Source organism: Micromesistius poutassou, assembly GCF_964030765.1.
Source record: "Micromesistius poutassou genome assembly, chromosome: 7".
In the NCBI taxonomy this organism is placed as follows: Eukaryota; Metazoa; Chordata; class Actinopteri; order Gadiformes; family Gadidae; genus Micromesistius; species Micromesistius poutassou.
The window spans coordinates 4,041,677-4,064,278 of record NC_140277.1 but is presented as its reverse complement, the minus strand read 5'-3'; the positions used below and the strand labels follow the sequence as shown (position 1 = coordinate 4,064,278).

The 22,602-nt window shown below is 48.8% G+C and overlaps 1 protein-coding gene across 1 annotated transcript in view; it reads left to right on the top strand.

The window, feature by feature from the left end:
* Positions 1-9,758: 9,758 nt before the first annotated feature.
* Positions 9,759-22,602, top strand: part of cdh23 (cadherin-related 23) — a gene marked incomplete at its 5' end in the record, with an annotated part of 161,101 nt that continues 148,257 nt past the window's right edge. The window contains 2 exon segments of the mRNA XM_084470154.1: positions 9,759-9,843; positions 11,900-11,974. Coding sequence (XP_084326280.1) covers positions 9,759-9,843; positions 11,900-11,974 — 160 coding nt within the window.

The following is a 22,602-nucleotide window of genomic DNA, read 5'->3' as shown; positions in this document are numbered from 1 at the left end:
GATGGGCACGTGTCAAAGCTCATTGGTTTTCTCTTTGATCTGAATTGATGGTCACTGTCAACTGATGCTGCATCAGCAGTTTTTTTGATGTTCGAATAATTGTACATCATTGCGGTGACTTTGATGTTTAGATTAGGAGTGTGTGTGTGTGTGTGTGTGTGTGTGTTTATCAGTTTGTGTGTGTGTGTGTGTGTATGTTTATCAGTTTGTGTGTGTGTGTGTGTGTGTGTGTGTGTGTGTGTGTGTGTGTGTGTGTGTGTGTGCATGTGTGTGTTCGGGTTCCTAGGCTGAAACACAACCCTGTATCCATTTTACGGCAAATCAAGAGATATGATGCTGAAGATGAGGCTGTCACGCGGTAAATGTTGTGCATGATGGTGCGGCACGGTGAACCACTGCCCCCAATTGTCTCGCGTCACAGGTTCAATGGCTCCCGCCAGCGGTCAGCTAGCATATGAGGTCGGAATACTGTCTGAGGAAGGAATGTCGGAGTAATGGTGCTGGTTGGATCCCTGCTGTCGGTGTTGATTCCTAGATGGAATTCCCGCCCTGTACAGCAATTTGGAAAACGTTAGTTGATGGTTTGAGGAAAGCCTTTCCATAGGTTCAATTGAATTGTACTGTGGCACTACCCTGGAAATCCAGAGTTCTCGCGAGAGCACATTTTGAATTCGCTCAGCGAGTCACTCGTTGCCAGACCCTACAGCTTTCTAGATGTGGGTCTGGATTTCCAGGCTAATATGGCAAGTGTTAGATGAATAAAGACTTTTTATTTATTTTATTCATCCCTCGTCTGTCTCTCCACCTTCTAGTGTGTGTGTGTGTGTGTGTGTGTGTGTGTGTGTGTGTGTGTGCGCGAGTGTGTGTGTGTGTGTGTGTGTGTGTGTTTCTGTGTTGGTTTGGAGTGTCTGTGCATGTGTAGGTTTTGAGCGTGTGTGTATGTTAAGGTTTGGAGTGTGTGTGTGTGTGTGTGTGTGTGTGTTGGGGTACTCTTGTGACAGTTGCCCTTTTGTGAGCATCACTCTCTCTAGCAAATCCATTTTCAATAGGAGAGGGAAGCAGGAAGACTGAAATGGCAGAGCCTCATGTCTGTCAGTGTCTATGGCTGACAGGCCCATTTGAAACCTGCTCTGATGGAGAAATGAAATGCAGATACTCACTGACTGACTGTACATTGTATATGGTCTCAGAGAGAGAGAGAGAGAGAGAGAGAGAGAGAGAGAGAGAGAGAGAGAGAGAGAGAGAGATGCAATCTGTGGTTCAGTTGAGATGCAAACCCATGACTGAATGTGTAGCAAAGAGAGTAATGGATATTATAATAACAATATTGGATACGATTTGGAGGACCTCATTTCAATATCTGTGTCTCTGACAGTACTACCAATTGGTGTTTCCTATATGATGTCCTGTATTTATTTTCCTATTTTGGTCTAGTGTAGACTCAGACTTCCATCTTGGTGCTATAAGCGGTCTTGTTTGCGAAGCAATATTACTGTTCCCGGTTTTATCTCGGCCAATAGATTGCTGATAACTATCGTTATGATCATTGTTTGCTTGAAGTTTCCTTTCCCTCTTCCTCTCCATCCTCCTCCTCCTCCCCACCTCCTCTCCCTCCTCCTCTCCCACTGCCTCTGCCACCTCCTCTCCCACTGCCTCTCCCACCCCTATATCCCTCCTCCCCCATCCTCCTCTCCCTCTCGCTCCTCCTCTCACTCCTCCTTCTCCCCTGCCTCCTCTCCCTCCTCCTCTCCCACCGCCTCTCCCATCTCCTCTCCCACCTTCTCTCCCTCCACCTCTCCCACCTCCCCTCCCACATCCTCTCTCACCTCCTCCCCAAACCTCCCCTCCCACCTCCTCCCCAAACCTCCTCTCCCTCCTCCTCTCCCATCTCCTTGCCCACCTCCTCTCCCTCCTCCTCTCCTCTCCCACCTTCTCTCCTCTTCCACCTCCTCTCCCTCCTCCTCTCCCACTGCCTCTCCCTCTTCCTCTCCCTCCTATGCTCCCACCCCGATCTCCTCTCCTACCTCCTCCCCCACCTCCTCTCCCTCCTCCTCCCTCTCCTCCTCTTCCTCCTCCCTCCTCCTCTCCCACCTCCTCCCCCTCCTCTGGCTGTTTATTTGGCTGTTGTGCAGGGTCTCTCTCCTGACCCGGCTGAGTGCTGACCATTAAATCAGGCCGGGCAGCCAGGCAGAACTGAGGGATAGAGGTGGTGGGGCTGGTGGAGAGGACAGCGGTACTGGGGATAGGATTGTGGGGCCCGGGCCAGGATTACAGGTGCATGCATCAGTTCCTGCACGCCTCCCCCGGCCCCCGGCAGAATGAAAGCCCCTCCGTCCACTGGAACACATGGCAGGAGACCGCTGGCCTCATTCTGGCAGCAGGTCAGCTCTGACGGGCGATGGTAGCGTCGCTATGCTGTTTGCTCATAATATTTGGTAGGCACTTTTATTTTGAAAGCGTGTTGTGTCGTGCCTTAGTATGGTTGAGCATCAGGACAGTGCAGATGTTGTCCTCTGGCTCTGTTCATTACTAGCGTGGAATCGCCTCACAACAATATTAACACACTTGGAAGTCTCAATTTCACATCATGTGTAAACACTGCACATTCAAATCTAATCCTGAAGCAGTTGAGGACTTATGAGGAAAAATCCCATGATGAGTTGAGACAACAGGAAGTTGACAGTGGGTTGTCAAGGACAACAAGGTGCAAGACGGCTGTATCAGCAGAGAGAGAGAGACAGAGAGAGAGAGGGAGAGAGAGAGAGAGAGAGAGAGAGAGAGAGAGAGAGAGAGCGAGAGAGAGAGAGAGAGAGAGAGAGAGAGAGAGAGAGAGAGAGAGAGAGAGAGAGAGAGATTGACATAGAGGGGGAGCGAGAGAGAGAGATATTGACAGAGAGGGGGAGCAAGAGAGATTGACCCAGAGGGAGAGATTGACTGAGATGGAGAGATTGACTGAGAGGGTGAGAGAGAGAGAGAGATTGACCAAGAAGGAGTGATTGACCGAGAGGGAGAGAGAGATTGGCCGAGAGAGGGAGAGAGAGGATAGAGAGAGATAAACAGAGTGGGAGAGAGAGAGTTAGACTGGGAGAGGGGGAGAGAGGGAGAGAGAGCAGGATGGACTGAGAGGGGGAGTGATAGGGATAGAGCGGGAGAGGCGGTAAACAGGATTAGTTTAGTTTAGTTGAGTTTAGTTTATTTATTTAGCACACATTAACATCAATGGTGCAAGGAGGGAACAAAGCCCAATGGGCTTGTACAAGAGTTCCACCCCTTTCAATAATCACAATCAAATCAGATTTATAAGGCTAACAATGATGATGATTGTGAGTGGAGGAGAAGTGAGCAGTGGAGACGCAGGGGTCATCCCGGTGGAGAGGAGGTGCTAAGCGGTTTGTTTTTATCAGTCGGCGACGGCGGCGGCAACAGCAACACGTCAGGGGAGAGGGGGCTGACGGCCGGGCGCGATGACAGCCGCGCCAACAAGGAGAGTGAGATGAACGAGTATCCTCGGGCTACGGGCTGCCCTCTCACTCCCCTCCCCTGTGTGTACGTAGTGAGATGTACACACACATGAGCACACCCCCTGCAGAGAACACTGTCTGAGTCCATCTGACTGTCCATCACTGTGCTTTCATTTAGCAGATGCTTTAATCCAAAGCCATTTACATGTGTTTAACCTTTTTTAATAGCAGGTAGGGTCTATCTAGGCACATGTGACTCAGGAGGTAGAGTGGGTTGGCTGGTAACCGGAAGATTGCTGGTTTGATCCCCAGCTCCTCCTAGCTGAGTGTCTAGGTATCCCTGAGCAAGGCACCCTAACCCTAACTGCTCCCGACAAGCTGGCTGTCGCCTTGCACGGTTGACACAGTTGTCAGTGTGTGAAAGTGTGGATGAATGTGTGAATGTTAGGCAATATTGTAAAGCGCTTTGAGTGGCCACTGATTAGAGAAGCGCTATATAAATGCAGTCCGTTTACCGTTTATCGCTCAGTGATGCTTCCAGGTCAACTGCAGAATGGACCGGGACCATCGCTGCCCCGTCCTGTCCGACTGCCCCTTTCAAAACAAGAGCGTGTTATTTACTTCTGTTTCACAGCGGGGGCCCCCATTTGATCTGTTTCATGGAAAACAACAGACCCACCCCACATACCTCGGTTCAGCATGCGGCCGGCCGGGGGTTTGGAGGAACCCGGGCACAGTGCCTTGACAGCTTATCGATCCAGGTGTTTTAGTCAACAGGGGCGCCGGCTGTGAGAGTGCATCATTATCCTCTCACCACAACATCTCTGGCCAAACAGAGAGAACCGAGATGGCCTGATTTTGTCAGCCTGCACTCAGGAACAATGGAGGTGGTGGTGTTGGGGCTTTGTTTCTATCTAGCACCATTATATGCTTGTTTCTTTGGTTCAATGGTGAGTCTTGCTTTTTTTCAACACTTGCAATTGATTTCTTGGCAGCCTTTACAAGATATCAGAATTGCTGTAGAGTTTTTGAAAATAGTTATTGTATCTCTCTGTGGAATTATACAATCGTTGAATGAGATAACTCCATCGCATCGCCTCTCTTATTCCGTTGCACTCGCACACTGTTGATCATTAAGTGATTGTAATAACGCAGATTTTGTGTATTCTTGCCATTTATTTGATTGGCTTCATCCTGTTTTATTGTAAACACGCTCAAAGCAGCGGCCCTCGAGTCCTCTAACTCTGCTTGCGATGTCAGACGTTCCTCTCTAGTGTTCCTCTAAGAGGAAAGGAAAACCTGATGAATTCTGTTGACTGTCTCAGCCAGCTGCCAGTGTATGGGCACTTCGGGAGAATTGTAATTCTCAATTTATCGCCGGTTGAAGCCTCAACACCGTAATTGATTGTGTGTGTGTGTGTGTGTGTGTGTGTGTGTGTGTGTGTGTGTGTGTGTGTGTGTGTGAGTCCACACACGTGTTTGTGTGTTTGTGTGTGTGTGTGTGTGTGTGTGTGTGTCTGTTTATCTGTATGTGTGTGTGTGGGTGTGTGTTTCCACACAGGTGTGTGTGTGTGTGTGTGTGTGTGTCCATGCACCTGAGTGTGTGCATGCGCGAGTGTGTGTGTGCATGCGTGTGTGTGTGTGTGTGTGTGTGTGTGTATGTGCATTCATGCGTGGGAGTGTGTGCATGCGCGTGTGTGTGCAGATAGGATAGTGTGCTTAGCAGTCTTGACAGGCTGTGGGAATGTGCTGCCTCACAACACTACCGCCCTGCTCATAATTAGTGTCTTCCCCAAGTCTTGTCCACGGTCCTCCCCCACCTCCCCCCAGTTCTCTCCCTGTACTCTGAGTGTTTTGTAAGAAATGTGTCCACACTGGATCAAAGTGTCTACAGGCCGGGGTCTCGAGGGGAGAAGGGGAGAGTTTGTCTGGGCATCGGTCCCAACCTCCCCCCCCCCCCCCCCCGCCCCCCCGACAATTTCCCTGCCTCAGAGCCAGGTACTGATCTTCTATCTGAGGGGAGTCTTCAGTTTGACTGCACTCCCAGAATGCAAAGCAGCAGCAGCAGTAGCCACTGGTTCCTCTTGCTGCAGGGGAGGAAGCCAGGACAAACTAAAGCTGCGTCTCGCAGAGTGAGGCACCGAGTTACCGGGGGACGATCGGAGCGGACTGACCCATATTTTGCATCCGTCATACATTTTTCTCTCCTAAAAGGCCTCTTTGTGCTAAAAGATGATGGGTCATTCTCCGCCACCCTCAAGACTCTTGCCTCTTACCTCCCAGTCTCTTGCCCTACCACCGCCATACCCTCCCATCCTAACACCCCCCTATCCCCCCCCCCCCCCCCCAGTACGTGCGTGCTCCTGCCATTCCTGATCCCTGTCACGGGTGAAGGCCCCTCTCTCAGTGCGACCGGAACGCCATTCCCCCCCTTGTCATTCCCTTCTTTGTCATTTTCAGCCATGAATGCTGAGTGAGGCTTTCAGGCAGTGACACGTGTGTCAAGATGGAGATGGAGAGATCGTGGGGCGTGTGTGTGTGTATGTGTGTGCGTCAAGAAGGAAGACATTATTCAGCTCATCAGAGCGATAGTTGTCGTCTCCCCCCCCCCCCCCGCCCAGACCCCTCTCCCTCTGACACGACCAACTGTCGCTTTAATCTGCCTCGGATCCCGCTGCCGATTAGCCATGGGTTTTCCTCGACAACATAAGGAATGCGTTTAGACTCAATTGGCATAAAAGGAATGAGTTTGGGTAGCCAGGAGACCCGTTGCTCCCTCCACAGGGAAGATAACGCTCCCTACGTTAGTCCTTACCATCTACTCAGTATGCATGGTCTTGTTGTCCCTTTCTGTCAGATAAACAGTAGCCAACAGCAGTCATTAACCAGACCTGGATTCCAGCCAGGACCCTCTCCTGGGCACTAGTGGTATAGGAGTCACAGTCCCCACAGTCTACAGATGTTTTTAAACAAAACCTTAAAACGTATTTAAAAAAATAAGCTTTTTTCTAATTCCTGTTTTATATAGGTTCCCCTTGTTTTAATTAGTTTATCTTTATTTTAAAATTTTTGCAAATTCTACTCTGTAGCACTTTGAGATTGTTGAAATATAAAGTGCATTACAAATAAAATGTATTATTATTATTATTATTATTATTGTTATTATTATTAGGAGTGGAACTGCTTGTTCCATTCATTGCACGTGCTGTGGTTTTATTTATATTTTCACACCGTGGTTGAAGAACCGGTAGAGATTTAGCAAACCTCTCTGCCCGTCCATCCTGCAGCCACTCAGATCCAGTTTCAGAGTAGTTACCTGGCTTTGCATCGTTTGTTTGACCCACTATAGATCTCCAGCCTCATTTTCATTAGCCTGATCCTTACAGAGGGCCTCTGACATTTACTCCTGTTTCGCCTCTCTCCTGATCGCTCACGCTCTATCAGGCTCTTTATTCTTTCTCCTTTTGGTTCTCCTCCTTATTCCATGTTTTAAGTCAAAGAAGTCTCGTTATGTCCATGTCATTTTTTGTCTTTCCCCTGATTGGGTAGAGAAATTGTGGCACAGGCGCTTAGTAATGCACACACACGCACGCACGCACGCACACACGCACGCACGCACGCACGCACGCACGCACGCACGCACGCACGCACGCACACACACACACACACACACACACACACACACACACACACACACACACACACACACACACTTGGTAATGCATCAGCATCAACGTCAGTTTGCTCATAGGAAGGGTAGCTGACACAGCACAGTCACAGTCACCCACTGTGGTGGGCATTGCTTGTTGGACTGCCGCAAGTTGAATGGTGCCACCGCATGTCAAACAGGCCAGAGGTGCCTCATGTTGCTGAAGAAGAACAACATACTCTCTAAGAACATACATAAAACCCGTCATCCTGGAGAACACCCTGGAGAGGGGCTGTGTGTCTGTGTGAAGGGCTGGGCTCTGTGATGCTTCCATTGTTTGTTCTGAAGCAGGTATATACTTTGCATGGCATCGTGCTCGTGTGTGTGTGTGTGTGTGTGTGTGTGAGTGTGTGTATTTAAATGACTAATTTCAACTCATATTGATAAAAAAATTGTAATTATTTGAATTATTTAAATGTATCAAAATGCATTCAAATGTCCACTTTTCGTGCCACAACTCACACCTTGGATTAGTATGAATCTGTAAGTCCACCCCCCAGATATGGAATAATGTTGAAAAACAGTTCTAAAGAGGTCTAAAAACTTTTTCTCACTAACAACTGCTAGCCAAGAGTTCCCCCCCTACAAACTCACTATCTTACCTCACCTTAGCTAGCATAGCCGTAGCACCGTAGCACTTTAAGACCTTGCCCTGGGGTTTTCTGGGTACAATTGGGTTGCCGCTCGGAGTGTGATTAAAACAATGGTTCATGAAAGGCAGGAGGTGGCAGCTGTGAATGTGCTCCAGGATAACAAGCCTACTAATACAATCAGTTTGAGTGGGTGTTTGAGCGGGTGAAAGGTCTCCATCCAACACGCCAACAGCCCGCGGACGGGTAAGGCAGGCGAGGAGAAGGTGGGAAAAGGTTTCCACCAAGAGCGGCCCATGAGCAAGGCACATCACTGTGCAGTGATGCTGATGAAACAAGATCCATAGAAAAAAATATGGCCATTTATTTAAGGGTAGTTTTTAGGCTTCAACTGTTTTCAGCGTGGGTGCTTACACATTCATACTAAGTTGACATTTGAATGCATTTTTTATACATTTAAATAATAATAATAAAAGTAAAGAAAATGTTTTTATCAATGGGAGGAGAAATTAGTAATTGAAATGTAATTACAAGCACACACACTCACGCACATACACACACACACACACACACACACACACACACATAAATGTCAACAAACACCCCCACTGTCTGTACCTCTCTTTGAATTACCTGTGTGGCCTAGTTCTTTACACAACTGCAACAACAGAACTCAGAGATACAACAACACACAAAACTTTGTTTTATAAAAGCTGTTTGTCTGCCTCGTCGCGGAACCCTAAGGGAAGAGGAAGCGTGTTTAACCCCTGATGAGAACCCTGCTGTGAGACAAGGCAGAGGGGGGTTTGAAGTGAGGACGAGGAGGGGAAGATAAAATAGGCTAGATCAAGGAATTTTGGCGATTGAGTTTCAGAAGGTGTATCTCCTCCAGGTGGCAGTCAAAGAAACGGTGGAGGGGAGAGAAAGCGAAGGGGATGGTGTGATGGAGAGAGAGAGAGAGAGGGAGAGAGAGAGAGAGAGAGAGAGAGAGGCTTATGAATGCTGGACCAGGGAGCAGACAGCAGGCGTTTATGAGTTGTCCTAGTCTCTTCTGACAGGGCGCCCTCACTCATGCGTGCAAACGTACTCTGGCCGCGCTCGCCACTCGACTGTCACTCTGTTTGTGTGGCGTTAGCATGTTCACAGCGTCCGACCACAGTCAGTAGTCACAGGTGTGTGAACGGATTGCCCCTTTTTTGTGTGTGCATCCACGTGTGTGCAGCGGATTGCAACGGCATGTCTATGAGAATTCCCACAAACGGATTGCACTGACACACACACACACACACACACACATACACACACACACACACACACACACCGCACACACTCATTCCGACTGCAAGGGAGAACGGGACACATCTCCTCCTATCCACGGTGCAAAGTTAAACTGTATTCATTGTGATTATGCGTCATTATTTCTACCACACCGCTAAATGAATGGCTGCCAGATGAGAAAACATCGTTTACACTTTGCTTTTCCCCTGTGCTTTACTTCAGACACCAAATCTTGGTCTGGCAATTAGCATTATGATGTTAATTATAGCTATTAAAAAGTGTTTAGACGAGCCGCTGCAGTGAAGTCAGCTTTTGCATGGTTTCATTGACTCTAATCCAGTTTGGTACACACACACGCACGCACGCACGCACAATTGTATTGTATTTAGTATAGGGACGGACCCATTCATGTCCTAATATTCAGATACTCTAAGTGAACAATATTATTATTTTCATGTCATTTGACTTGTAACCACATAAGTACATTTTTCTTAATGCCTTATGTTGCTCCCCGCTAGTAGATTGTGTCACATTTTACCTCACTGTAACTTTATCTCCTCTCACTCAGGTGTGTGTGTGTGTGTCATCTTCCCCTCACAGTAACTCTATCTCCTCTCACTCAGGTGTGTGTGTGTGTGTGTGTGTTTCATATTCCCCTCACAGTAACTGTATCTCCTCTCACTCAGCTGTGTGTATGTGTGTGTGTTTCAGGTGCAGGTGATGTTGTGGTGCGTGGGATCAGGTGGCAGGATGACGTTGGCTAAGCTCCTCCTTCCCTTCCTCATGCTCCAGCCCTTCTCTGAAGGTGAGTTTCTGTTGTGGGGCGGTTCAGAGTGATTCAATGAATGAGTGAATGCTCACCGTGCTAACCGGCTAACAGTGTACTGAGGCCAATAAAGAAGAGTGAAGAGGAGTAACTATTTTCAAATTTGAGCACTTCTTTGAACAATAGTAATGGCTTGGTAGTCAAATTTAATAGACCGGAGAATAGTGGGTTTCAGTAATCTTGTGTCTCGCATCTGCTTTGTAGCCTAGGCCTGTTTCAACCTGTTTTGTAAAATGTTTTTAAGACGGAAAACCAATGTTTGGTTCCGAAAAAAGTGAGCATATGGTTGAAAACGACGCCAATGTCTTTGACTTGAGTGATTGAACATCCCTCAATGCTTAATGTGATTACTTCAAAGTGTTAGCGATTTGGTTTTGAAGTAATTAAGGGACATCAATCTTCTTATTGTGGACAAGCATGACTCCCCCTTCTGGATTTGGGAGGTGGGTACAGAGAATTATAGACAACAAATTATAAACAAGAAATGATGAGTGATATCTGGGCGATAAGTTTTACTCCAAAAGGTGCACTGGCTCTTAAATACCAATGTACTGCACAATATTGTCCAAAATGACGAGCATCCATTACCGATCAACAATACTATTTCATCAATCTGTCTGTCCCGTCTAGCCCATCTTTCTCGAGACAATTTCACTGAGCCTGCGACACAAAATCATCCACTCCCCCAATAGGGCTGCAATTTATTTGCTCCCATTATCTCATCGCCAGTCACTTTCTCAAGCTGTCATTAACTCATGGCTGCTCTCTCCTCTCTGAGTCTAAAAAGAGACAGAGAGAGAGAAAGACTGCTTGGACGGTGCACTGGAGAGTGTGTCAGGACACTTTCAATAACATGCAGTACCGAACCAGCGGTCGACGTGATTGCAGACGCGCCACAACCTCTTTCCATCAACGCCAACTGGTTAATCACTGGCTTACAGCTTCAGAGCTAGCCTGCCAGCATGCATCGCCCCTTCTCTATCTCCCTCCCCTCCTCTCTGTTTCTATCTACCTCTCCTCCTCTCTCCCCCTCCCTCTATCTGTCTCTTTATACCTCTCCTCTTTCTCCGTATCCTCCTCTCTCTCCTCCTCTTTCTTCGTCTCTCATTGTGTTTCCCTCTCCTATGCCCCCTATCTCTCTGTCTCTATGTACTCTCTATCTACCTCTCCTCCTCCCTCTCTCTGTCTCTATCTACTTCTCCTCCTCTCTCTCTCTCCCTTTCTCTGTCTCTATCTCCCTCCCCTCTCTCTCTATCTCTCTCCCCTTCTCTCTGTCTCCCTCTCCTACGCCTCCTCTCGCTCTGTCTCCCTCTCTATCTACATCTCCTCGAGAGCTCTGTCTCCCTCTCTATCTCCCTCTCCTCCTCTCTCAGCAGCTCCACACCGATGCTGAACCCTTCCCTTTAATTCACCCTGTGCGTGTGTGTGCGTACCCCCTCTCCTACCCCCCAGCCAACGTAACCCATTGGCACACTGGCCCAGTTCTCCTCTGTGATAAGTGGAGGGGATGATCACAGCTGGGATTATTTTCTCTCTCTATCCCCGTTTCTCCATCGAGGGCTCACTCTGTTGCTCGGCACTAATTAAGCAACAGGTAGAGATGGCAGCCTCGCGCAAACAACAGGGGAAATAAAGAGTCGGGAATACATTTGCGTGACGGTGCGCATGCGTTTCCCTTCCCACCCTCCCAAGATGACCCGCATTTACAACTTGTCAAGGAAAATTACATCTAGGGTATAGACTAGGGGTGGGAATCACAGGGTACCTCACGATATGCAATACATGACCTACAATATTACGAATATTGTGATACAGCGATTCTGCGATATTATATATATTTTTTGACAATCCATCACGATATACGCCTTATTTTATTAACTCAAATCCTAGGCAGCGTTTCAGCCAGAAGAGACCTTTTGTTAAACACAACATTGATATGGTGCCCACGCGCAATGTTATATCATAGCTGTATCCATTCACCGTGACGTCGATGCTAATGCTCCTTTGCTCTCTCCCCCCCCCCCAACCCCCACAGCCTCAAACCAACCGCCCAGCTTTAACAACTACTTCTTCAAGACCTACCTCCTGATCTACGAGAACACGGCCATCGGTGAGTCTAAGATCCGTCGTGTGTGGTTTGTGTTTGGATCGTCTGGACGGATGCGAGGAACGTCAGGCCGACTCCTCGTGTCTTGACTTGTTTTTACCACAAAGCAACCGTCCCTCCCCCAGAAGGTACTGTAACCGAGAACACAGCGAGCCAAGAAATCTGTCAACAGAGACATGAACCCGGGCAACAGACACATTTAGTTAGTCGAAGACTGGTGCAGTTTGTCAGTGTGTGTGGGTGTGTGTGTGCGGGTCTGTGTGTGTGTGTGTGTGTGTGTGTGTGTTTGTGTGTGTGTGTGTGTGTGTTTGTGTGTGTGTGTGTTTGCATGTATGTGTGTGTTTGATTGTGTGTGTGGCTGTGTGTTTGGATGTATGTGTGTGTTTGGTTGTGTGTGTATGTGTGTGTGTGTGTGTCTACCTGTGTGTGTGTGTGTGTGTGTGTGTGTGTGTGTGTGTGTGTGTGTCTACCTGTGTGTGTGTGTGTGTGTGTGTGTGTGTGTGTGTGTGTGTGTGTGTGTGTGTGTGTGCGTGTATTACGAGGCAAAATCCCTGCCGCGTGGGCAGAGGATTCCAGCAGCCTGTGTGTAGTGCAAGTGACACAAAAGCGGCATGCACTCGGAATCGACTCTCTCCTCCACCGTTGACGCACTGATGAAAGCGCGCCTGAAGCTTCCTCGACTCCCCGTTATTTCGGTCATGCCGCGTGCTGTCCCTCTTCGGGGCCCACGGAGGCTCACAGTACTCAGTGAAGCCTGCTCTGGCGGAGCGGCAGTCTCCCAGCAGCCTCCACTCCTTCCCCCCCTTTGCCTTTGTCATCTCGGTCGGGTTGAAGTGATTGACAGCGCAATTTATTGATGTCTGAGGTTTCCTCTGCCTCCTCCTCCTATCAGAGGAGCCAGGAGGCCTGGTTACAATTTTAAATCCGCAACGTTTTTTTTTTCTTGTGTTGTTACCTTCCGTCAGCCGCTCTCCTCTGATGCCATGGCCCTGTCCTCTAGCCCAGCCTCGCTCGGCCTCGCCCCGTGGCCAGACACAAACGGCGGGACTAGAGGCTGGATGTAGAGGGATTGATCAGGCTCCATTTGTGTCGGATTGAAATACAAAAACAGGGGGGTTTGTGTTTTGTTATTTATTGAAGGTTCATCGAATCCATAGGTAATAAAAATGGCCATTTGTGATCCGCGGAGACCTCCCATAATTATGTTTCAGTCTGTGAAAGTGTGCCATGGCTTTATCCATCTTCCGTTACCACGAGTCCCGTGGAGGATGCAGAGGTTCAATCTGTTTCTGACAGATATAAAAACTCTTCGTGGCCTGGGCCGTAAGGGGCTGCTGTCAACCCCCACACTATTAAGATTAGTGGTGTCTGTGTGTGTGTGTGTGTGTGTGTGTGTGTGTGTGTGTGTGTGTGTGTGTGTGTGTGTGTGTGTGTTTATGTGTGTATGTGCCTTGTGTTTGTGTGTGTGTGTGTGTGTGTGTGTGTGTGTGTGTGTGTGTGTGTGTGCGTGTGTGCATTTTGCATTTTGTTTGTGTGTGTATGTGCATTGGGTCTTTGTGTGTGAGGTGCATTGTCACACTATATAACTCATGGAAAGACATATTGAATAATCCTTGAAAGACTGCAGAACCTATACCACAGCAAACTCAAATGCACTCGTTCTCCAGTTTAAGCTTCCCGTCCTAATCAGCATTATGCTGTCCCCGCTCTCTGGGAATAGGAGGGTCCTTCCCGCTCTTTTCCTCTTTCTTTTATGATGTATACTCCTGGACTCAGGAGAAGTAAAGGTCATCATAACCAAAGCATAATTATCTCTGTGGCCTCACCAAATTCCACCCCTCCTCTACCCAACCTCGCACCACTCAAACTTTTCTATAGCCTTTTCAATGTGGCCTCGCTCTGCTATTTTCACAACAACGGCAGAGGGAGAACTTCCACCCCTCCCAGCCCCCTGTCCTCATCAGCCAGTCAGCAGACCTCAGCTTTTCTTCTCACAACATCACTGGCTGACCTATGGGTACTGTGCTGAATGTGACGTTTCAAAGCCTGATTGGCACAATAGAACATTATGTAACGACATCTTCAGAACAATTAGATATGTAAATACAAGATCCATACAGATCTTTCCAAGGTACCCATGAATAAAGTCACACAACATCATATGTTACTCCAACAGCACTGATGCACAATACACACATAACAGCAATGGTGACGATTTGCACTCTGCGAAGACCTTACATTGTTCATCCGTGTTCCTACTCCCCTATTAAAATTGGACACACACACACACACACACACACACACACACACACACACACACACACACACACTCACTCACTCACTCACTCACTCACTCACTCACTCACTCACACAAACATCTACGCACACACACACACACACACAGACACACACACACACACACACACACAATTTGCACTCAGGACCTTCCCAGTGATAGCGAGCCGACCCACCGGCCCGGCCTGGGTCTGACCGTGTGGCGGTCTGCTCATTTCCCTAACTGTGTGCTCACAAGTTGCCCTCTGACCATGAATCACAGTGTCCTCCACTCAGGCAGCTGGGCTTCGGTCCAGCGAGCCTATCTATTGGTTTGCAGAGCCGTCACTCATGTCTGCAGCCCCGGCCACTGATGGCTTATTCAGTGGTGTGATTATGAGGGGTGGAGGGGGGCCGGTGGGGTACTTGAGTGATTGGACAGTGACAATTTGTCAAGCTTATTGTTTATTAGCTCAGCAGATGTCCTCGCCGAGGAGGGCCGTGTGTGTGTGTGTGTGTGTGTGTGTGTGTGTGTGTGTGTGTGTGTGTGCGTGCCTTTTGCGATGCAAGCTGAGGGCATCGGTTGACTAGTGATAGAGGTCTCTTTTTGTTTCCTTTGCCAAACATCCTTCCAGTGAATAGCTCCCCGACATTTTAAGGCAAGATTATAATCCTTTTTTCAATTGGTTGATTTAATATAAAAAAGCAAAAAAATGACTTGAGTTCTATAGAGCAAATGCAGAGCGTTAAGAGAAATTATATATCCATGCCATGACTGGTATGACTTCAATTGCCATGCGGTAAGCATTCATTTGATTAACGCCCGAGGTGCTGAGGTGCTGTCTGACTCTTTTAAAGGTCCCATGACATGCCACCAGGTGTGAGCCAGATTTTCAAAACGGCTTGTAACGGCTAATCACACTCACACCTGGTGGCATGTCATGGGACCTTTAAGGCTTAACTCCGTGACATCTCCTGGGGATCAGGTAAGTTTCCTTGGATTCCTACCAGCGCTCAGTTACCATGACCAGGCACTGAACCAATGCTGTCGGTTGGGTAATTGCAAACCTTGCGTGTGTGTGTGTGTGTGTGTGTGTGGTGACACTTGTGGTGGTTGGTGACTGTGTGTTCTCCCATCAGTTGGCTGAGGTGTTTACGTGGTCTCGGCCTGTGATGGGAGGAATGGATGAAGCAGACGTTCCTTATTTTGAAGTGGGCTGCCAATACACACATAGACACATACACAAACTGAGACACACACACACACGCACATATTCACACACACGCTCTCACTCTCGCTCCCAATCACACGCTCGCTCGCTCACTCACTCACTCACAAACATCGACACACACCACACACACGCGCACACCGTTTTTCTTACAGTAACATTCAGTACATCATACATGTTCTCACACACACAAGAACATCCACACACGCCCAGACCACTTGGTGCTGGAGTCTGGGCAGCAGATCAGTGGCTTCCATGGGACGGCTTGTGTAAGCCTGGCAGTCAGCACGCAGAACCGTCTGCACCCGGAGCTGTCCACACCCAGTTCCGCCTGCACCCAGCACAACTTGTTTATTCATCACAGAGCCAGGATGGAAGCCATCCAACTACTGGAGTCTTCATCATCTGAGATTACACCTCCGACTTACCTGCTCATTAATGTCTACACTAGTCCGCTCGCACTATCCGGCGCACTCGCTTATTAATTCACACGCTCGGCCTGCTAGCCAGACTCCTGCTTTCGACCTCAAAGCAGCGGACGTAAAGATGCAGTAGTGCACGGTGCACTTGCTTTCAGAATGCAGCGTTAGTTAGTGGTAACTGTAATATTACCTACGTATTGTGAGGTACAGTCAACCTCCACTGACTTTGTGCCCATAGAAATACAAAGGGACCCACACATACACGCACACGCACGTGCACATGCACACACATGCACAAACACACCACCATTGGTGTGACAAAAGCTCTGAGGGATTTTCCCTCAGAGATACACACTACACACACACACACACACACACACACACAAACCACGGCATTGTGTTGAATGCATTGACGTGAATATGACTAATCACGTAAAACGTTTATTTTAACACCGGCATGTGTTTGTGATTCGTGAATTTCGGTCACAGGCATGTTTGGAAATAACGATCTCACTGGGGGGTGGCAGAGGAAGAAACCGCCGTTTGAATGCGCCTGCTGATAACAATGTGTGTTGTGTCAGGGAACGGGATGGGTAATTAAAGTACGCGAAGGCTCTTTGATTTAAACCCTCTCATCTCCTAATCCACTTTGCCCTGATTCCACAGATTATACTCTCTACTGAGTGATGATGAACTCACCAAGCACAACATTTGATCAAAACGAGAAAAACTTCTGTGCTCCGGTGGGACTGACGCACTCTGTGTTTGACCGTGCGTGCCGTGAGTCTTGCGGTGTCGTGTTGGATTACGTTTAGACCACTTGATCAGGTTGAACCTCGTTAACACACAGTGTGCGAACAGTCCGATCCACTCTGTCTAATGAACGGCTTGATGGTGGTAGGAATATTAGTAAGAAAAAAGGGGCTTTGGTAGTAAAGCCTGCGGCGGCTGATATTATCGCTACAGCGTTCGTCCGATAGTGATCTTTTCATTACCAAAGACCTCCATGTAATGACCCTCTGTTGAATCCATAATCACTGGGTTTTTAACAGTGGATACGGAACTGAATTAGCAGTGCTCTCCAAAAAGGAACTTCCAAGATGCATTAATGGAATGTAAAAATGACCCGTGCTTGACCTGTCCATCAATTATTCCATGTCACCTTATCGGTTATTATTATTATTCCACGTCACCTGATCGGTTACCGATTCCCCTTCTTCTTCCCCGATGCCTTTGGTCCTCCTTTACATCAGCCTTCGTCATCCTGCCTCTCTTCACTGCTCTTTGTAGGCTGTCTCCTTGTGTTCTAGTACCGCCGCACTTGCATGTTCAATGAGCTCCCTGGACTTATTCAACGATAACTGCCGCTCAGGAGGTAGCCGGGAGGTGCCCTGTATTAAAGGCTTCTCCGTAAACGTCTGTGTGGATCGTTTTTGTGTAAACCGGTGACGTCTCTGCCATCGCCTGCTTCACACTCTCTAGAGTAACTCTCTCTTTATCCGTCTCTCTCTCTCTCTGTCTCTGTCTCTGTCTCTCTCTCTCTCTCTCTCTCTCTCTCTCTCTCTCTCTCTGTCTCTGTCTGTCTGTCTCTCTCTGTCTCTGTCTCTCTCTCTCTCTCTCTCTCTCTGTCTCTGTCTCTGTCTCGAGCCCATATTGCTCTTCATATTTCTGTCCTGCTCCTTAATGCACATCCACACAACACACACACCTCACTCTCAAAAAGTTGACACCTAAAGGTTCTCCACTGTAAACAAACAGTTTGCTGCCAGGTTCTGCTGCTATCTCCATGAGACTCAATGTGAAAAGTGGATTTGAAGGTCAAGTGGGCATATTGAATTGTTTATCCTTTATCCCTTTGAGGAGTGATTATAGAAATAGTAGTCAGTCACTGAAACTATATTTAATCTAAAAAGGTCATGCCCTCTGATTCTTAGTTTATATTTCATATTTTCTCTTACCTATCCTACACTTCAATAAACATTGAAGTTTCAAACCAAATGACTTGCGATGAAAGCAGCTTTTTTCGGTGCCTGAATAATGTATGTATTTTCTTTTCTTTGCAAGCTGACTTGAGTGTTACCGGTACACCTATAGCTGAATTCTAACCTCCGCTCAGTTGATCAGCCAGCCCATAATAACATAAAAACGCCACCTTACTGAGACACTACTCACTCTACATCCTGACCTATGGGATGCAGAGCTGTCTCACTGCCTCTGTGAGTGGTAATCACTGTCTGATTGTCTCATGTATGCTGAACCGCATAGAGAGGCTGTTGTTCAGCTCTGACACAGATGCTGCACCACAGCTTCCCTCTGTTGAGCCCCTTCCCATACAGTAGGCGACAAGCCCACAAGACAGATTACCCCTAAATCATTTTCCCTCTGCCTTCTCCGGCCATTCCTGTGCTAAGCTACAATATGGAGCGAGTCCATTTCGCTGTCTTGTCGACGCACATTAAATCCTTGCTGTTCACGCATCAATCTCGCTGACCCTCGCCTCTTCCAGACATACATGGCAGCTTTAGGTCTCCACCATTACCAGTCATGTTCTGCATCCAACTCCTAGCTCCGAGTGAAACAGCAGCCCCTCCGGGCTGGGGTCCGGGTGACTCATTCATCTTATGTCTGGGGGGGGGGGGGGGGGGGGTGACTGCAATGGCCACCGGGCTGGAACCAGGTTTCTCCAGAATGGACTGAGACACGTCCTCACTTACACTCAAATCACTACGTTGTGAATGGTTAATGGACTGCATTTTATATAGCTCTTTTTTCTAACCACTGGCCACACTTGCCACTGGCCACACTCAATGCGCCTAACATTCACACCGCCTAACATACAGACACCATCGCAGTTCAGCGTCTCGCCCTGCCGCCACGGAGGGGACCGCGACGCAGAGGGAGGAGGGAAGATGAGCGCAGGTGTAACGAGGGGATGGAGTTCGATGGATGAGCCCGCGCGAGGGCTTTTGGAGTGCCTCCATGCGAGCGCTCGCTTCGGGTGAATGCTGAAGCCTGTTCCGCGGGAACACACTCAGCAGACCTGTGCCTCTGTCTCAGGCGCGAGCCGCGCACACGGCCCAGTGTGATCAACGGGCACGGGCACCTCAGGCAGTGCATCCTTTGGCAAAGGGGGCGCAGCGTCCCGCACTGCCGGTTAGTCTGAGTCTGCGTCGGTGGATGGAGGCTCTCGTCCCGTCTGAGCCGAGCGTCTGCTTGTGTGTCGACGTGGGCGCGTGTCTGCGTGGGAGGAGTCTCAACGGTGGGAACGTTATCTCTCAGCAGCAGTGTTGTCGTCCCGGTGATTGTCGGCACCTAGTCCCCCGCAGGGGCCCGCCCCGTCTTAAGGGCCCTTGTGGAATCATGGCAGGTATTCTTAATGACGGGGACTCGCTTTCCTCCTCATGCTGCACGCTGTGTGTGAGTGTGTGCGTGTGTGTGTGTGTGTCTATGCTTCTCCCCAGCCTATCAGCACTCCCTCTCGTCCGCTGCCACCTGCTTTAGCCACCCCCTAGTCTGACTCCCCACTGGGCGCACTGCAGAGAGAGAGACGCCACCACACCGGCACAGCGACCACACAACCCCCCCCCCCCTTACAGGATATAATGGGTTGCGCGGTCCAGTGAAATCGACATACACACCATCCATCACAATGGCATGGTGTGCGCTGTGTGCGTGTAACCCGGCGTCTAATGCGTACGGTTCGTGAAAACACCGTGGCGACATTGCGATGAACGCCCCGAACACCACGACTCTCTCTCTCTCTCTCTCTCTCTCTCTCTCTCTCTCTCTCTCTCTCTCTCTCTCTCTCTCACTGTGCTCTGACTCTCTCTCGCTCTCGCTGTCTCTGTCTCTGACTCTCTGCTCACTCTCTCTCTACCTGCTCTAACTCTCTCTCTCTCTCTCTCTCTGCTCTGATTCTCTCTCTGCTCTGACACTCGCAGTCGCTCTCTGTATCTCTCTCTTGCCCTCCCTCTCCCTCTCTCTCTCTCCTCTTGAGTTAGTCCTCTCTGGGTTTTCTCTTTAACCCTTGTTTGGGTATGGCCAGTATAATTTCTAACTTCTGAACGTCTGAGAGTTTTTTTTTTTTTTACCTGGCGTAACATTCCTCCACCGCACCTGTGAGCAGCAGGGGGTGCCAGCGGCCCCCGAATCGTGATCTCCGTGGCGTGGTGCGGCGCTGCGTGGGGGCCAAATGCTTTAGCCTCACCTGAGCTGCCTCTGCCCCGGAGAGCCAGGGTACCTGGACTAGATGCTACCGTCTGACGGACCCCTGCTGAGGCCACTACGGGGGGATAAGTGGAGAATTATTTCCATGGTTTTAGAAGTTCTACCTGTGAAAGACAGACAGACAACATCCCCAAGAGAGAGAGAGAGAGAGAGAGACGTAAGAGAGAGAGAGAGAGAGAGAGACGGCGACGGACAGTGGAAGCATGTAGTATGGCAGCTGGCTCTGTGTGTGTGTGTGTGTGTGTGTGTGTGTGTGTGTGTGTGTGTGTGTGTGTGTGTGTGTGTGTGTGTGTGTGTGAAATTTCCACGGGATGTAAAAGTTAATTGAAAGTGTCTGTGTGGCGGCGCGGCGAAATGCCAGGTGAGCGCCGCTGCCAAGGCAACCGGCGCCGAGCCGTGACAGGTGTCACGGCGATGGCGGGCGTGGCGAGATTACCTGAGTCCCCCCCCCCCCCCTCCAGCACCCCTGTACTACGCGTCTCCTCTCCTTGTGTACCCCTGTACTATGTGTCTCCTCTCCTTGTGTACCCCTGTACTATGTGTCTCCTCTCCTTGTGTACCCCTGTACTATGTGTCTCCTCTCCTTGTGTACCCCTGTACTATGTGTCTCCTCTCCTTGTGTACCCCTGTACTATGTGTCTCCTCTCCTTGTGTACCCCTGTACTACGCGTCTCCTCTCCTTGTGTACCCCTATACTACGCGTCTCCTCTCACGTTGGGCACCCCTAAGCTACATATAGCTGTATTATGCGTTGTCTGGTTGATGTTGTCATAGTAACAAAGTACTTTTAGCCATGTGATGAAGGCCTAATACTGAATTATGAATATACTGTATCTTCCATGCCACTCTATTCCATACCATAGTTAGCTTTTTATTGAAGCAAATGTTAAGTTAACCTTAAGTTGACGGTGGATTGCCTGCAGGCATGTCGCACCCGTCATGTGTGTGCGCTTGCCTTGGAGGTGTGTTGAGGGCTGTGGGTGTGTGTGGCTCCACAGAGCTCGGTAATGAGCTAGGTGTTGCCGGCTGGTGGCGGCAGGGCAGATCAGGCTCCAGCACCTGCTTATCTGGCTCAGGTGGGCTGCGGCTGATGCCTGCCTGAGTCACAGAGAGCAACTAACCTGGAAATGGATGTTTCACACCAGTAACCTCCTCTCTGCTGCGTCGCAGGCCGCCATCCCAGTATTACAGGCAGGCTGCACCCTCTGTGTGTGTGTGTGTGTGTGTGGGTGTGTGCTCTTGTGTGTTTATATGCGTGTTTCTTTCAGATAACTTGTTTGTGTGTGTGCACGCATGTGTGTATGTGTGTGTGTGTGTGTGTGTGTGTGTGTGTGTGTGTGCGCTCTTGTGTGTTTCTGTCAGATAGCTTGCTTGTGTGTTTGTGTGTGTGTGTGTGTGTTTATATGCGTTAGGGTTAGGTGTGTGTCTCTGTCTGATTACGCGTGTGTGTGTGTGTGTGTTTATATGTGTGTCTCTGTCAGATTACGTCTGTGTGTGTGTGTGTGTGTGTGTGTGTGTGTGTGTGTGTGCCTGTGTTTGACGCCAGTTTTCCACATTAAACTTTGGTGTCACTCTGAAGTAAAGCCATAGGTCTGTGTGTGCCAGAATTAGCATTATACCACAGTACTGCGTTGTCGCTGTAGAAAAAAATAAAATAATAAAGTAAACAACCTGACCAATCCTCAAATGACATGACATGAAACATGAAATGACATGAATCAAGCCTCACCCTACACATGCAGCGGGGGGAGAGAGGGAGGCATACCTTTACATATAGGATGGATGTGTTTTTCCTTCAGTGGGGCTACTATTACACACACACACACACACACATACAAATAGCACTCATAGCATCATGTAGCATCTTATCCTAGCTATCTTTGTTATGTACGGTGAATGGGTTAACCTAACAATTGTTGGTGCTTGGCACTTGGTTCTATGAACATCTTTACTGTACCGACATTTATGTGATAAATGTACTTATTGTAAGTCGCTATGGATAAAAGCGTCTGCTAACTGCCCTAAATGTAAATGTACTATTAGACCACCTGTGAGGCAAAAACGTGGTTTACCACCTCCACAGGCTGCGTTGATGATGCTATGATCCTGCTGGGTGTGTCTCTAGAAACAGACCCTGGTATGATGGTGCTGCTGGCTCTCTCCGTCGCGGTCTTATCCGCAGCCCGCAGGACATTACCAGCCCTGGTAATTGGAGGCTGGGGTGCATGCTATGGAAAAAGGTTATCTCGTCCTTTGTCTCGAAAGCTGACATTTGTTCTCATAAAGGCCAGTACACCGGCGCCAGATAGTATTAATTGACAAGTGCAGGGTGGGCCCTTACAGTCCCTTACCTCCAATGCAGATCTGCTGCCTCGCACACTTTCTACTGTTGTCGTCTTCCGCAGCTTCAAGCGGCTTAAACTGGCATCTGACTTTTCTAGGTCTAGACCTAGATCTAGGATTTTAAATCCAGCAAAGC